The 17,440-nt window shown below is 38.0% G+C and overlaps 1 protein-coding gene and 1 pseudogene across 3 annotated transcripts in view; one reads left to right on the plus strand and one right to left on the minus strand.

The window, feature by feature from the left end:
• Positions 1 to 15,416, plus strand: part of CDK7 (cyclin dependent kinase 7) — a 38,811-nt gene extending 23,395 nt beyond the window's left edge. For 2 of the 3 annotated variants that reach the window (XM_037801259.1, XM_037801261.1), the window contains 3 exons: positions 10,836 to 10,922; positions 12,439 to 12,588; positions 14,666 to 15,213. In XM_037801259.1, coding sequence (XP_037657187.1) covers positions 10,836 to 10,922; positions 12,439 to 12,588; positions 14,666 to 14,869 — 441 coding nt within the window. In that variant the 3' untranslated portion in view covers positions 14,870 to 15,213. The other variant, XM_037801260.1, reaches the window with a different exon arrangement.
• On the minus strand, positions 4,983 to 5,798 carry LOC119507932 (annotated as a pseudogene).
• Positions 15,417 to 17,440: the final 2,024 nt, after the last annotated feature.

The following is a 17,440-nucleotide window of genomic DNA, read 5'->3' on the forward strand; positions in this document are numbered from 1 at the left end:
AGAGGGGGTGTGATCCACAAGGTCTTCACAATCACACTGTTCTCTGAGAATTTTAAATATGTCATGCCACTGCCTTCTCATCTCCATGGTGGCCACTGAGTAGTCACAACTTAGTCTAATGTTGTTTCCTTTGTATGTGGTGGGTTGTTTTTCTCTTGCTGCTTTCAGAACTTGCTCCCTCTTTTCAGTATTTGAGAGTCTGATCAGAATATGTCTCAGGGTGGGTTTATTTGCATTTATTCTATTTGGAGTTCGCTGGGCATTTATGCTTTGTGTATTTATATTGTGTAGAAGGTTGGGGAAGTTTTCCCCAACAATTTCTTTGAATACTCTTTCTAGACCTTTACCCTTCTCTTCCCCTTCTGGGACACCAATGAGTCTTAAGTTTGAACATTTTATTTTATCTATCGTATCCCTGAGATCCATTTCGATTTTTTCGATTTTTTTCTCCATTCTTTCTTTTGTTCTTTCATTTTCTGTTCTGTGGACTTCTAGGACACTGAGATGTTGTTCAACTTCCTCTAATCTTGTATTATGAGTATCCAGAGTCTTTTTAATTTGGCCAACAGTTTCTTTTATTTCCATAAGATCTTCTATTTTTTTATGTACTCTTGCAATGTCTTCTTTATGCTCTTCTAGGGTCTTCTTTATGTCGCTTATATCCTGGGCCATGGTCTTCTTGATGTCCTTTAAATCCTTTGCCATGTTTTCGTTCCTCGATTGTAGTTCTTTGATTAATTGTGCCAAGTAGTGTGTCTCTTCTGATGTTTTGATTTGTGTGTTTGGAGTTAGATTCTCCATATTGTCTGGTTTTATCATATGCATTAAGATTTTCTGTTGTTTTTGGCCTCTTGGCATTTGCTTTGCTTGATAGGGTTCTTTCAAGTTGTAAAAAAAAAAGATACCAATCTAATTTTTCAGAAACACAAGTTGGTGGTGTACACTTTCTCTGACTAACCAGCAGATGGCGTCTGTGAGTCACCTATACCACTCAAGTCAGTTCTCTTCAACCTTGTCCCCACGGTGTATGGGGAAATGATTCTTGTGGGGTTCAGTTGGTACACTCAGCTTGGGTGTGTTGCTGGAGCCATCTGCCCTGAATGTGGGGCGTGTGGCTGGGTGGCTAGGGAGGCAGGTCAGGTTTAATATTCAAACCTCTCAGGTGTTCCCGGAGAGTCAAGGCTATTGCAAGAGTCTAAGCCTTTATTTCAGTTCTGCTCCTGATCCTCTCTGACGCAGACCCACAAACCACCAGCATTGACGTAGTGTCCCTGGGTTTTCTGAGCGGGCCCCCCTTCTCAGCTGTAATTATCTAGGACTTCTGCTGAGGAAAGGCTATGCTATGTCACAAGTGCATGCTGTCCCTCAAGGGAAGCCCTGGGCCACCGGGCCGTGCAGGGGTGCTCTCAGCCTGATGCAAAGATGGCTGGATGGGGCGTCTCCACCCCTCCTCTCCTCGCACAGTTCCTCATTCCCAGCTCCAGGACTACTGGTACGGCTCTGGGCTGTGGGCACGGCCCCGGGCAGGAGTATCTCCAGCCCGCCGGGAGCAGCTGCAGGCAGTGGGGTTTCTTTCTCCTTCCGGCTCCCCCCTCTGTTCCCCTTGCCTTGAGGGAATCTGCAGCGGGCTATCCTCCATGCCAGACACTGAGAGGCCAGCTTAGACTGCTCCTGCCGTGCTTCACTGCGCAGTTTGCACCGTCACAACTGCAGCCGCTCCTGGGTTTTTCCCTTTTTTTTTTTTTTTTTTTTAAAAAAAAAACAGTCTGTCTCCAAATGCCAACCTCTGGCTTCCCCACACCACAGCACAGCTGTGGGTCTTTCAGCCAGCTTACTCACTTGTTTCAGAATGCAGACTCCCATTTTCACCAAGTGTACGGCCCCTGTGGTTCTAGCAGACCTTGTCCAGCTGATGCATCACTGAAACCGGTATTCTGGGTCACCTTCTGGTTTTTATCTAGTATTTTTCACGGAGGTGAAAATTATTTTGTCCTGTCTCACCTAGCCGCCATCTTAGGTTCTCCAGTAAGTCCTGTTAAACTCATGTCTAACTCCATGCCTGGCGTATTCTTCTCTTCTTTATATACTTTCAACTTCTCATACACTCACTGTCTTCTTAACATCATTTCTCTCTTTAGCCACGTTTTCCTTCATCTCCTTGAATTGATACAGGAGATTTATTTGAACATCTTTGATTAGTTGTTTCAAATTCTGTGTCTCCTCTGAAGTTTTAATTTGTTCCCTTAACTGTCTGTTTCATAGTATGGCTTGAAGTTTTTGCTGATGTCTAGGCATCTGATTATCATGAAGAGTTTACTCTGATGGTCAATTTCTTCCTCTTCTTTACAGTTTTATTGTTGATTGGCTTTGTGTTAAGGCTCTTCTTTGACACTTAGCCTGCCTTATTCTAGGCCTTTGGAATAGCCTGTGTGTAACTGAAAGATTTTCTCAGCTTTTCTTTCCCTGATTCTTGCCCTGGATATGCAGTACAATTTTTTTTTTAATATTTTGTTCTGCTGTACAGTTTTTAAGATTGCACTCTCTGCAGTTGTTTCACCTCCAGGAGAAAGCTTCCTTTCCTCTGCTCTTTCTCCTGGAATCTTGATCTATTCTGTTTTCATTTTGCCTTTATAATTTTTTATACTCCATTGTCTCTAGGTGCTTTTGCCTGGAGGGCAAATTCTGGGAGGAGGTTTACCCAGGACAGGAATTTTCCAGCCAAAGCAGGTCAAGGACCCATGAAAGGGGCACAGATGTGTTCCAGAGTGCCCTGGAGAGGGTCTCAGTAAGGGTGCCAATAACCTCTTTGATGACTCTCCAAATCTGTGCTTTCCTGGCCTGCACAGCAAATACAGCCCTTCAGCTAACCATACCCTGGAGGCCTGAGGGCACCATGTGTCTTTAAATCTCCACCACCTCCGCCTCTGATCGCAGCAGGGTTGAAACAATGGCTGCCGCTACCTTTGTGGGTTGAAACAGTAGCTCAGAGCTGAGACCCAGTGATCTGAATTCGCTAATTGAAAGTCATGATCAGTGATCCTCTGTGCCCACCCCTGTTTTGGGGGAAGAGGGCTTTTATGTCCCTCCCTGTCCCCAGTGAACAAACCAGGGACTGGGCTCCCAAGGTGGCCCTCCATTCGATGGGGGATGGGCACTAGCACCCACCACCCCGTATGAGCAACTCTCTGTCCTCCACTGTAGTTTATTATCCTCTTCCCACTGTCCCTGGATGCTGTACAGGTTTATTTTGGCCTCTGGAGCCCTAGAACAGTTTCAGACTGTCTTGCCTGTTTTAATAGCTGTTTTGTTGAAAGGACTGAGTCCTGGAGCACTGTATGCCACCATCTGCCTGGAAGTTCCACCTGGCTTTCTTTCATTTTTTATTGTGGTAAAATATACATAACATAAAAAACATTTTAACCATTTTTAGGTTTACTGTTCTGTGACATTAAGTACACTGACATTATCTTACTTCCCCACTATTTCCAAAACATTTTCATCAATCCAAACAGAAACTTGTACCCATTAAGAAGTAACTCCTCATTCCCCACCTCCTCTAGCCCCTGGTAATCACTATTCTGCTTTCTCTCTCTAAGTATTCATATAAGAGAAATTATACAGAATTTGTCCTTTTGTATCTGGGTTATTTCACTCAATGTGATGTCCTCAAAGTTCAAGTTGTAGCATTTATCAGCACTTCGTTTCTTTTTATGGTTGAATAATTTTCCATTGCATGTACATAGCACATTTTGATTATTCATTCGTTAATGGCCACTTGGATTGCCTTCATCTTTTGGCTATTGTCAGTAATGCTGCTATGAACATCAGTGTACAAATAGTTTTTTAAATTGATGTTTTCAATTCTTTTGGCTGTATACCTTAAAGTGGGATTGCCAACTCATATGGTAGTTTTATGTTTAGTTTTCTGAGGAGCTCCCAACTTTTCCACAGCAGCTGCAACATTTTACATTCCTATCAACAATGTATGGGTTTCTCTTTCTCCACATCCTTGTCAACTTTTGCTCTTTTCCATGTTTTTGTTCTGCCTTGTTTTGTTTTAGTGTAATAGTCATCCTAGAGGGTGTGAAGTGAGACATCATTGAAGGTTTTATTTGCATTTCTCTTACGGCTAGTGTTGAATATCTTTTCATATGACTTGACCATTTTTACATCTGCTTTGGTGGAATGCCTATTCAAATCCTTTGCCTGTTTTTTGTTGTTGTTAGTGGTGGTAGTCTTTTTCTTTTTAAATAAAGCAATTGTACAGAATCTATAAATCGCAATAAACATTTTCCCCTCAAAGTTGTTACATAGCTAGTTCCAACAAAGCTACCACTGTTGGAGCCATTATTTGGAACTCCTCTTTGGGAAGAGGCTTTCAAGTGTAACTTACGAACCACATTAAAAAATATCCTTCCAAATGTTGGGCTGTTTAAAAACACAAACCCACACTTAGAGGATGACACTGAGAACTAAAAAAAAAAAAAAAAGTGCTGTGGCTCCCATGAAGGCTCCCTAAAGACCTTCAGCAAGTTCTCAGCAACAGCATCACAGCTGCAGAAACATGTGGCCTCCCAAGACAGCCACTTCAGTGAGATGGCATTCATTTGGATAGAAAAGTTGTGCTGTCTGTTTAAAAAAAAAAAAAAAAAAAGCCACACTACTTTATAGTCACACTTGCATGTTATTAAGAAACTACAACAGCACTTACTCATGGTTCTTGTAGGAATTCTAATTAAAGAGACATTACATTCAGAATTATAGCATTCATAGGGATAATTTTTAAAGGACTCTAACAGCTTCTTTACTCCTTAAGTGGTACAGAGGGTACAGCTGTTTACCAGAATGTAGTCTTAAGTCAGTGACTACTACCACTCTAATTTTCCCAGTTGTAGCTCCTCTACAGGTTACTGACCATGAGTCCATGTCCTGGACTTCCTTTACCGATGCAGATTAATTACAAAGGGATTGCCCCCAAAGTCTCAGGGATAATTGGAAAAGGGCTGGTTAAATGAGGCAATAGGCCATTCCTTGGTAAAAATTTGTAGCTTGCTTTCTCAATAAATCTTTTTATTGAGAACTTCTGTTTTTATCCTGTGTTCCTCCTCTGCCATTTCACATTCTCACTCTATCTGCTGGATTTTGGACATGTGCAGCTTATTCATTTGTATCAGCAGCAGTTGTAGGATGGACATTTCTTGATGGTGTTCTTCCTTATGCATCTGTTTTGAAGCCCCTTCTGAGAAGTTTTGCTCCTGTAGTTTTTATTGGCTGTTTTCTGACAGCTGAACATGAGGGCTCAGGTTGAGAGGTCCCCTCACATACTGGAAGATGTATGAAATGTTTCTCATCATCGCACAGTTCTCTGTTTGCAACAGCAAATGATTCTTGGGCTATAGCATCCTGGTGGTACTTGGGCTCTTCTTCTGAAGGGTTCTGTAGGAAGTAGAGCTGCTCCAGCAGCATGCTGGTGATCTCCTTTCCCAGGATGTGGGTACTCAGAAGTGGACTGACATGTCTCACTTTTCCAATCCTTTAATGGGCCATTATTTTTTTGGTCCAAGCCTTAATGTTCTTCCAGCACTTCTTCACCTGTTTGAAATCTTACAGGGACACACTTGGCTGGAAATTGTGTTCATGGACAAGGGCTTGCCAGGTACGTTGCTTGAGTACAACAGTTGGTGCATCACTTTTTTTGCATTCAAGCACATATTTGTATTTTTCTACTAAAGAAGCAAGATGCTCTTTTTCAGTTCTGAGAAGTATTTGGCAGGTTTTATAATTTCATTGTTTTGCATATTCCTCTATATTTCTGCTGGCTGTTAGCTAACCTGCAGCAGCACGCAGCAGCCAGGAGACTAGGGAAGGGGCCAGCGAGGCGCAGGTGGGCAGCCAGGAGGGCCACAGGCTCCGGAGCACCAGGTGCTGGTGGTAGCACGCCCCTGGCTGGCCAGGTCCCACTGCATGTACCATGGCCACAGAGATCCAAGCTGCCTCCCCCTTCCCTTTTTTTTAGTTAGATTGTCTTTTTGTTGTTGAATTGTAGGTGTTCTTTACATATCCTAGATCCTTTATGAAATACATGATTTCCAAATATTTTCTCTCGTTCTGTAGGTTGAGTTTTCACTTTCTTGTTAATGTCCTTGATGCTAACAGATTTTAATTTTGATAGAATCCAATTTATTTTATCTGTTACTCATGCTTTTAGTGTAAAATGTGTTTTACACCAAAATAGAATGTATTGCCTAATACAAGCTCCTGAAGATATTTCCCCATGTTTTCTTCTAAGAGTTTTATAGTTTTAACTTTTATATTTAGATCATTGACCCATTTTTAGTTAAGTTTTGTATATGATACGAGGTAGGGGTCCACATTCATTCTTTTGCATGTGGATTTCTGATTGTCTCAGGACCATTTGTGGAAGAGAATATTATTTTCCCATGAATGGACTTGCCACTGTTGTCTGGCCATAGATGTGTATGGATTTATCTCTGGACTGTCAGTTCTATTCCATTGGTCTGTGTATCTATCATTATGCCAGAACCACATTATTTTAATTAATTATTGTAGCTTTGTGGTAAGTTTTGAAATCAAAGTGTGAGTCCTCCAACTTTGTTCTTTTTCAAGATTGTTTTGGCTGTGCTGGGCCCTTTGTGGTTTTATGTGAATTTGAGGATCGGCTTTTCCGCTTATGCAAAACCGTCTGCTAGGATTTTTTTTTATGCAATTCTATTAAGATATATTCACATAGCATACAGTCCTCCAAAGTATACAATCAGTTGTTCATAGTATCATCATATAGTTGTGCATTCATCATCACAATCAATCTTTGAACATTTCACTTTGGTTAAATTTGTTCTAGGTATTTTATTCTTTTAGATGCTATTATAGATGAATTGTTTTCTTAATTTTCTTTTCAGATTGCTCATTATTGGTGTGTAGGAACCCAACTGACTTCTGCTTGTTTATCTTATAACATAACTGAGTTTTTTTGTTGTTTGTTTTTGTTTAGTTTTTATTTTAAAATTTATTTTTGCATTTTCCCCCTGCAATATTTTTAATAATTCAGTTTCATTTAGATATATTCATATACCATGCATTCATACAAAGCATACAATCAGTTGTTCACAGTACCCCATATAGTTGTCCATCCATCATCAAAATTAATTTTTGAACATTTTCATTACCACACACACAAAAGTAATCAGAATAAAAATTAAAGTGAAAAAAAAGAAAAATTACAGTAAAAAAGAACACTGGGTGCCTTTTTTTTTTTTTTTTTTGCCCCCATTTTCTACTCATCCATCCATACACTGGACAAAGGGGAGTGTGATCCACATGGCTTTCCCAATCACATTGTCACCCCTCATAAGCTACATTTTTATACAATCGTCTTCAAGATTCAAGGGTTCTGGGTTGTAGTTTGATAGTTTCAGGTATTTACTGCTAGCTATTCCAGTTCATTAGAACCTAAAAAGAGTTGTGTATATTGTGCGTAAGAGTGCCCACCAGAGTGACCTCTAGGCTCCTTTTGGAATCTCTCCGCCACTCCAACTTAGTTCATTTCCTTTCACATCCCCCTTTTGGTCAAGAAGATATTCTCCATCCCACAATGCTGGGTCCAGATTCCTCCCCGGGAGTCATGTTTCACGTTGCCAGGGGTATTTACACCCCTGGGTGTCAGATCCCACATAGCGGGGAGGGCAGTGATTTCATCTGCCAAGTTGGCTTAGCTAGAGAGAGAGGGCCACATCTGAGCAACAAAGAGGCATTCAGGAGGAGACACTTAGGCACAATTATAAGCAGGCCTAGCTTTTCTTTTGCAGTAACAGTCTCCCCAATGGCAAGTCCCATGATTGAGAGCTCAGCTCATCAAACCACCAGTCCCCAATGTCTGTGAGCACATCAGCAACCATCGAGGTGGGGAAGCCCAGCACTCCTGCATTCTCCCCCAGCAGTGTTCACATTAGTGGTAGCATATAATATTTCTCTTTTTGTGCCTGGCATATTTTTCTCAGCATTATGTCTTCAAGATTCATCCAGGTTGTCATTTGTTTCATGACATCATTCTTTCTTACTGCTGCATAATATTCCATTGTGTGTATATACCACATTTTATTTATCCAGTCATCTGTTGAAGGACATTTGGGTTGTTTCTATCTCTTGGCAATTGTGAATAATGCTGCTATGAACATTGGCGTGCAGATATCTGTTGACGTCACTGCTTTCAGATCTTCTGGGTATATACCGAGAAGTGCAATTGCTGGATCGAAGGGTAACTCTATATCTAGTTTTCTAAGGAACTGCCAGACTGGCTTCCAGAGTGGCTGAACCATTACACAGTCCCACCAACAATGAATAAGAGTTCCAATTTCTCCACATCCTCTCCAGCATTGGTAGTTTCCTGTTTGTTTAATGGCAGCCATTCTAATTGGTGTGAGATGTTATCTCCTTGTGGTCGTAACTGAGTTTTGATTATTGATCTTGTACCCTGCAACTTTGCTGAATTCATTTATTAGTTCTAGTAGCTTTTTTTGTGGATTTTGGGGTGTTTCTCTATATAAGATCAAGTCATCTGCAAATAGAGATAGTTTTACTTCTTCCTTTCCAATTTGGGTGTCTTTTGTTTATTTTTCTTGCTTAATTGCTCTGGCTAGAACTTCCAGTACATTGTTAAACTTCAGTGGTGGCAGTGGACATTCTTGTGTTCTTCCTGATCTTAGGGGAGAAAGTTTCTGTCTTTCTCCATTAAGAAGGTTGGGGTTTGCTGTGGATTTTTCATAATTGGTGTCCTAGTTTGCTAATGCTGCAGAATGCAAAACACCAGAGATGGATTGGCTTTTATAAAACGGGGGTTTATTTCGCTACACAGTTACAGTCTTAAGGCCACAAAGCATCCAAGGCAACATATCAGCAATCAGGTACCCTCACCGGAGGATGGCCAATGGCTTCCGGAAAACCTCTGTTAGCTAGGAAGGCAGCTGGCATTTGCTCCAAAGCTCTGGCCTCAAAACGGCTTTCTCCCAGGACGTTCCTCTCTAGCAAGCTTGCTCCTCTGCTTTCTCCCAGGACGTTCCTCTCTAGCAAGCTTGCTCCTCTTCAAAACATCACTCCCAGCTGCACTCTCCCCCCCCCCCCCCTGCAAGTTAGCTCATTTATATAGCTCCACCGATCAAGGCCCACCCCAAATGGGCGGGGCCACGCCTCCATGGGAGCATCTCATCAGAATCATCTCCCACAGCTGGGTGGGGCACATTCCAAGCAAATCCAACCAGCACCAAAACTTCTGCCCCACACAAGACCACAAAGATAATGGCATTTGGGGGACACAATACACTCAAACCGGCACAGTTGGCCTTTGTAATGTTGAGATAGTTCCCTTCTATTCCTAGCTTCCTGAGCATTCTTTATTGTGAAAGGATATTGGATTTTGTCAAACACTTTTTTTGCATCAGTCGAGATGATATGTGTTTATTCCCCTTTCATTCTATTAAGTGCTGTATTATATTGATTGGTTGCACTTCTTGGATTCCTGTGATGTGTCTGTTGGTATACTTCATGGTGCTCCACAGCTCCCTCAAGCTCTGTTCATTTTTCTTTCTGCTTTGCACACTGGATAATTTCCTTTATCTTGTCTTTGAGTTTGCTGATCCTTTCTTCTGCCTGCTCTATTCTGCTGTTGAAACTCTAGTGAGGTTTTCATTTCAATTATTGTGCTTTTCAGCTCCAGAATTTCCTGTTTGGTTTCTTTTGATAGTCTCTCTCTTCGGTTTGTTCAGTTGTTTTCCTAATTTCATTTTGTTCTTTGTGGTTTCTTTTAGCTCACTGAATATATTTAATACAGTTTATTTAACAGTTCCAATATATGAGCTTCTTCAGGGATTTTATCAAATTCCTTTTTTTCTGAAAATGGACTGTATTTTCCTATTTCTTAGTCTGTTTTTGTAAATTTTTTTGTTGAGAACTGGACATTCTGAGTATTAAGTTGTTGTAACTCTGAACATCCTATTCTCCCACTCTTCGGGGATTGCTGATTTTTTAAAATCTTGTTAAGGGCTGGAACCATCAGTCTGTGATTTTTCCAAACTGTTTTTGCTTCCAAACAGGGAAAGGAAAGAATGAAGAAAATTTTTAAAAAGGTAACTATTCTGGTTTGTTAATGCTGCCAGAATGCAAAATACTAGAAATGGATTGGCTTTTTATAAAGGGGATTTATTAAGGTTACAGATTTACAGTTCTAAGGCCATAAAAGTGTCCAAACTAAGGCATCAATAAGAGGGTGTCTTCACTGAAGAACGGCTGATAGTGTCTGGAATACCTCTGTCAGTTGGGAAGGCACACGGCTGGTGTCTGCTGGTCCTTTGTTCCCAGATTGTGTTTCAAAATGGCCATTTCCAAAATGTCTCTTGGTATCTGTCTTAGCTCCTCTGTCTCAGCTCCTCTGCATCCTTTCTTCTTTCTCACAGGACGTTTCTCTCGAAGTGTCTGTTTATCCTTCAACTTTCACTGTCGCTTCCTCTAGGACACCTTCCCTGACCCGTCATAAGTGTTGCTGAGTGGTCTAGGATCCTAGTCTCTCATTAATACACCATGCTGCACACCATACTGAAAATGCCTGTTTACTTGTAGCACAGTGCCTTTTACATGGTAGTTGATTAAATATTTGTGGAGTGAATAAAATGTTCTAGTGCAGGGGCTATTTACAGGGTTAACAGTGGGAGGCTTTTATGCCACATCAATCATGTTAGAGTTTTTTCGTTTTTCTTATTAAATTTATAGTATTATTTCTTTAAAAACTATCAAACCATCTTGAACTGCTTCTTGCTTTCTTTTAGGTTCCTTTTTTGCCGGGAGATTCAGACCTAGATCAACTAACAAGAATATTTGAAACCCTGGGCACACCAACAGAAGAACAGTGGCCTGTAAGCCTTCATACATTTTCTTTGAACTTTGATTAGGATTCTGTAAATTTATTTAATTGTCATATGCTTTATATGCTGCTGTCAAGTGAATATTACTTAAAGAAATTTCTTTATTAGTTGCCTTAATTTACTGATAATATATACTCATTGCAAAATTTCAAATGATATAAAAGTATACAAAGTAAAAGTCTTAAATTGTTACATACTGTCCAACCTCATCCATACATTTGCCCTTCCCCCACTCCAGTAACCACCCCCCCCATCCCAGGGGTAACAACTACCAACAAACAGTTTGGTCTAAAACCTTTGTGATTTGGTATATACAGTAGCACATAATACATATAGGGTTTCATTTTGTTTTTCTTTTTTTTATAAAAATGGGGTCACACTATGTATTTTTTTTTTCGATCTACTCTTTTTACTTAATTCATCACTGACCTTTTCATTTTTAACAACTGCATAATCCATTTTATGGATATTTTATTTATCCAATCTCTTCTTAGTGACTATAGATATATTTATAGCATTTTCACCAATAGAATTAAGATATTTCAGTTTTATGAATCCAATACATTGTATTCAGAAAAATAAATATTAAATCTGTGGTAAAATTTACAACATTTTAAGTTGCCAAATTTTACATATTTTATATTTCAGTAAAATATACACACCTGTTCATTCTTAAATTAAAAACTGTACATCTTTTGATTTTCCTTTCTATTACAGCCCTGTCTCCTAGGGAAGAAATACTAGAAAAGAGAAGTTTTAATCACATGGTTTACTTTCTGGTTAAAACTGAATTTAATAAAATTATCTGAAGCTGAAATTAATGATTAATGAGTTTCTTCTTCTCTGCTATCACTTCCTCAGCTCCTAATTGAAAGTCTGCTATGTGTTATAATTATAAAATATGCCCTAATACCTATCATTTATTGGTCACTTACTATATGCTGGTCATGGTGGGCTTTCCATGCATTATTTTACCTTTAATCCTCTGGCCATCGCTATGAAGTAATTATTGTTATTATGTACTGTTACGAATTTATCCTTAGGATTAATGTTTAGTGAAAAAAAAACAGGCTGGGGAAAGTGTGTGCAATAAACTATCAATGTATAAAAAATAATATATGTTTAAAAATGTATATGCAAAGAATGTATAAAAAACTGGAAATAATTTTTAGAGAAGGAAACTGAGTACCTGCAGGAAAGAAAGGAGAGGAATGTTTCACTGTATGTTCATTTGAGCCTTTTGAATTTCATATCAACAAAATGTTATGCATTAGTATTACCTATTCAGAATAATATAATAAATAAAACTAAAAACATAGAAATACCTGCATCCTCCAGTGAATAATTATATACAAATGTTTCCTCTTTAAAAGTTTTTTGTGCATAGCTGTTTCCTTATTTCTTATCGCTGTCTATTGTGTATATGTGTCTGTTGTGTATATGTATATGCTATATAGATAGGGCATTTTCATTGACTTAAATTTTAATTATAAAAATATTTTTACAGGATATGTGTAGTCTTCCAGATTATGTGACATTTAAGAGTTTCCCTGGAATCCCATTACAACACATCTTCATTGCAGCAGGAGACGACTTGCTAGATCTCATTCAAGGCTTATTCTTATTTAATCCGTGTACTCGAATTACAGCCACACAGGTATTGTAGCATATCTGGCTTATATTAGGAAATATGAGGATAATTTTAACTAGAACGTTGATAAAATTAAAGTAGTATTTCATAGAATTTTCTAACATTCTTTTAATACTGGAAAAATAGGTTATTGTTCATTTTATTTTAAGGAATCACAAACTTTATGTCTTTTCTCCAAGTTACAATACCACTCTTCAGACTGGTATTAAATTGCATCAGGCACACACAACTACAGGAGACTTTATACTTGCTTTATATTGGCTTTTAAATAGTTTACCTAGGGAGGAGAAACAATGTTTTTGTGTTCTTTCAAACTCTTATGTGTTAATTTAAATCTTGTGGCAAGCCTAAGGCTGAAAGTTTGGTTTTGTTTTTTTTTCTTTAAAAGGCAATCCAGACATGCATGCTGCTCAGGGTCAGAAAGTAGTATTGATGAGGGACTGATATATTCAGATAGAAATTTATGCTTGCAGGAGATTAAAAGATATTCTAAACAGAAAACAACTGAAGGGACAGTTGTTTAAGGGAAACTGAATCAAACTCAAAACAAATTGGAAGGCCAAGAATATCTGTTTTTATAAAAGAAGGAAGAAAAGTTATCCAACACGAAAATATAAGACCTATGGATGTGAAAACAACGTATCTTGGCCTTAAAAACAAACACTCCAATGAAAGAGAAGAGTTACAAACCCTTAGAATTTGGGACACATTAATAGAAAAATAAAACATAGTACAATGATTTAATCTCCTGAAGGAAGAGACTAATTTAAAATGAAATGTCATAAATCTTCATATCTAACAAAACATGTTAATGCACAATATATCAAGGGTACAAAGTGGATTTTTCCTGTTAGATGTGTTAAACTACCAAATCACTGTTTAATATATTTACTTAGACAGGCTTTCTCTTTTGAGTAGCACTTGCTGCACAACTACATGCATACTTGGTATTTTACCATTAGAATTACTCTTCGGATTTCAAACAGGTAACTTATTGTTGCCTTTTTACCTATACTTATATAGATACTATTTCTATCACAAGAAACTAAAGGTCTATCAAATTATCTAGGAAGTTCTCATTAGTAATGTAACTCAGAACAGCAGCATTCTAGTTGTTGTATAACAGAAACTCATTTGGGTTGTATTTTGATAGATTGAACATTTAAAAATGAGTTTTGGACCGTGGATGTCTCTCTTAAAACTGAAATGTGATATGCTCTTCAGTTCTTTGATATCTATGTAGCCCACAAATAGCTTAATTTATCTATGGAACTGCTGCAATTTGGAAGTAAGATGTTAGAGGTGCAACTCTTTTGAAGCAAGGATTCTCAAAATCGTTACTGCAAAGAATATGTGTTAGTTGGGGGGTGGGGGATGTCCTTGAAAAGTTTATATGGACTTCTTTTTCTCCCTAAGAGGATTTTTCAAAATTATTCTGGCTATTGGACATTACTGTGTTGTTGATGTAGATAGACAAGTATTACCTTGACATGCTTGTCATTTAGGCTAAAAATATCTTTATAGGAATTTTGGATCCAGGTAAAGAAAATAGCATATTATAGAATATTGGACTGGTTGTTAATATAAATGACCTTGGGCAAGCCCTTCCAATCAAAATTTCTATCAGTTTGCAAAGTGGATTATTGGACTGTAATCCATTGATTCCAGCTTAAAACCTTTTTAAAAACCTTATTTTTAAAAATTCATGTTTATATGATTTGGAATTTAAATATATACGGATATTGTGACAAACTTTTAAGTTCTTTTAAAGCAAGTTTCTCTCTTTGGGTTTTGAATTATATAGATCATAATGTATGAAGCTGAAATACATGTTTTATCATACTAAGGAGAGTCAATAATTACTACAGGCTGTTTGTGTAAAATTAGAAGAGTGTCTTAGGAATTCTCAGCCAGTCTTAGGATGCTAGATATTTATTTGTAGTAATCAGCATACCCAGTACTTGAAATTAGTTTAGTTCTGTGGGTCAGGATATTTACATAGTGTTTTAATGCTAACCCAACAGTATTGGAGGTCACATTCTCATTCAAAATTTACCTTCTTTGGTATCTTTTCTTTTAAAAGGCATTGAAAACTAAGTATTTCAGCAATCGGCCAGGACCAACACCTGGGTGTCAGCTGCCAAGACCAAACTTTCCAGCGGAAACTTTAAAAGAGCAGACAAACCAAGCAGTGGCAACAAAACGGAAAAGAACAGAGGCCTTGGAGCAAGGTAAAAGTCCCATGGTCATAAGAAATGCTCAGAAAACTCCAAATAGCTATGACTGATGAGCAGCTAAGAAAATTTGATTGTGAGCTATTCACTTTTTATAAATGTAAATTGTATAAAGTAGGTAGAAGATTGCTATTTTAATTCTTTGCTTCCATTGGGAATATATATTGTGCCCTTTAAAAGTGTATGGGCACTTTTGAATATACTTCAGGTTATGGGAACTATCAATGTGTGGCCTCTTCCCTTCATAAATTTCTTTCGGTACACTGTGTACTTGATGTTTAACAAGTGGTATTCGAATAGCTAAGTAAGTAATAAGGAAAACAAATGTAGTTGGAGTGCAATGATTCGATAAAAATTACTATAAACTTAAATGTGAACAAACTTTTCTTTTTTTACTTCCTAGGAGTATTACCCAAGAAACTAATTTTTTAGTTACACAGAATTCTGGACAGTATTTTATTGCTGAAGAAAATAGTCAAAGGCAAATAATGGTAAAATAGTAAACATTAAATAAATGCTGTAGAACTGAATTTGTAAATATTCTACACATGTAAAATATGTAAAACTGGATTATTTTTATTAAATGTATTTTAAAATTTTTTTTATTTAATTTTGCTTTTTTTTCAGATTAGAGTGCAAAAGTCAGTTCAGTTCTCTGAAATAAAGATTTGAAAATGCATTAGCAGGAAAACTCTAATAAAAATTATCAGTTATTTTGAAGAGCTGCCCCATTCAGCATCACAATTTTATAGTAGCAGAGGTTGTATTTAATAGTAATAGAAAAATAGTAATGTAACAATACTTATATACATACTATGCAGACTAACAAATGTCAATATACTAAAAAATAAGAAAACATTCTGCATGCAATTGCGATCCCCGTAATACTTCATTCCATTCCTTGTTTTCCTTTTCACCCTTCCCAAAGGTGACTCTGATGTCAAATGACCTGTGCAATGACTCTCATGAAGTTAGTGTGTATCCTTCCTTGTTTTTATACTGCTGTTTTATAAGAAGGCATGTAGTATGCATAACAACATGCAGCATTGTTTTGAGTCTCAAAATTTTATATGATTGCTATACTCATGTGTATCCCATACTGCAAACTTTCTTAAAACTATTTTTAATTCCACATTAATATATCTAAGTCTAGTTCATTTGTTTTCATTGCCATTTTTTTAAAAATTCATTTTATTTAGATATATTCACACATACCATGCAGTCATACAAAACAGAGTGTACATTCGATTGTTCACAGTACCATTACATAGTTGTGCATTCATCACCAAAATCAATCCCTGACACCTTCATTACCACACACACAAAAATAACAAGAATAATAATTAAAGTGAAAAAGAGCAATTAAAGTAAAAAGAACACCAGGTGCCTTTGTTTGTTTTTCCTTCCCCCATTTTTCTACTCATCCATCCATACATAAACTAGACAAACGGGAATGTGGTCCATATGACTTTCCCAATCACATTGTCACCCCTCATAAGTTACATTGTTATACAATCGTCTTCAAGATTCATGGGTTCTGGGTTGTATTTTGATAGTTTTGCTAGCTACTCCAATTTACTAGAACCTAAGAAAAGTTGTCTATATTGTGCGTAAGAGTGCCCACCAGAGTGACCTCTCGGCTCCTTTTGGAATCTCTGCCACTGTAGCTTATTTCATTTCCTTTCACATCCGCCTTTTGGTCAAGAAGATGTTCTCCATCCCACGATGCCGGGTTTAGATTCCTCCCGGGAGTCCTATTCCACGTTGTCAGTGAGATTCACTCCCCTGGGTGTCTGATCCCACGTAGTGAGTGGGGAGGGCAGTGATTTCACCTGCCAAGTTGGCTTAGCTAGAGGGAGAGGCCCACATGTGAGCAACAAAGAGTTATTTGGGAGGAGGCTCTTAGGCACAATTATAGGGAGGCCTAGCCTCTCCTTTGCAGCAACAGTCTTCCCAAGGGCACGTCCTGTGGTAGAGGGCTCAACCCATCAAACCACCAGTTCTCTGTGTCTGTGAGCACGTCAGCAACCATCAAGGTGAGGAAGCCCAATACCCCTGCATTCTCCACCAGCTCCTCAGGGGGAGTCTGCATATTTTTTTCAGTGTTTTTTTTTAAGTAACTTTTTTTTAAATCAACTATATAAAAAAAAATTTTTTTTAAAAACATAACAAAACATTTCAAACAAACCATAACAAGGGAGTAAGAAAAAGACAACTAACCTAAGATAACTACTTTACTTCCAACATGCTCCTACTCTACCCCAAGAAAGTAACCTAATATAGTAATGTTTCTGTGAACTTGTTCCTACTATACCCATCAGAAATTAGCAGACCATAGTCATTCCTGGGCATTCCAAGAATGTTAAATTTACCCGCGATAGCTTATCTGTTCTCATTGGGTTTGATTCCCCCTTCCTTAATTGCTCTCTATCACTAGTTCCCCTACATTCTACATTATAAACCATTTGTTTTACATTTTTCAATGTTCACATTAGTGGTAGCATATAATATTTCTCTTTTTGTGCCTGGCTTATTTCACTCAGCAGTGTGTCTTCAAGGTTCATCCATGTTGTCATATGTTTCACAACATCATTCCTTCTTACTGCCATGTAGTATTCCATCGT

Source organism: Choloepus didactylus, chromosome 13 (genome assembly GCF_015220235.1).
Source record: "Choloepus didactylus isolate mChoDid1 chromosome 13, mChoDid1.pri, whole genome shotgun sequence".
NCBI lineage: Eukaryota > Metazoa > Chordata > Mammalia > Pilosa > Megalonychidae > Choloepus > Choloepus didactylus.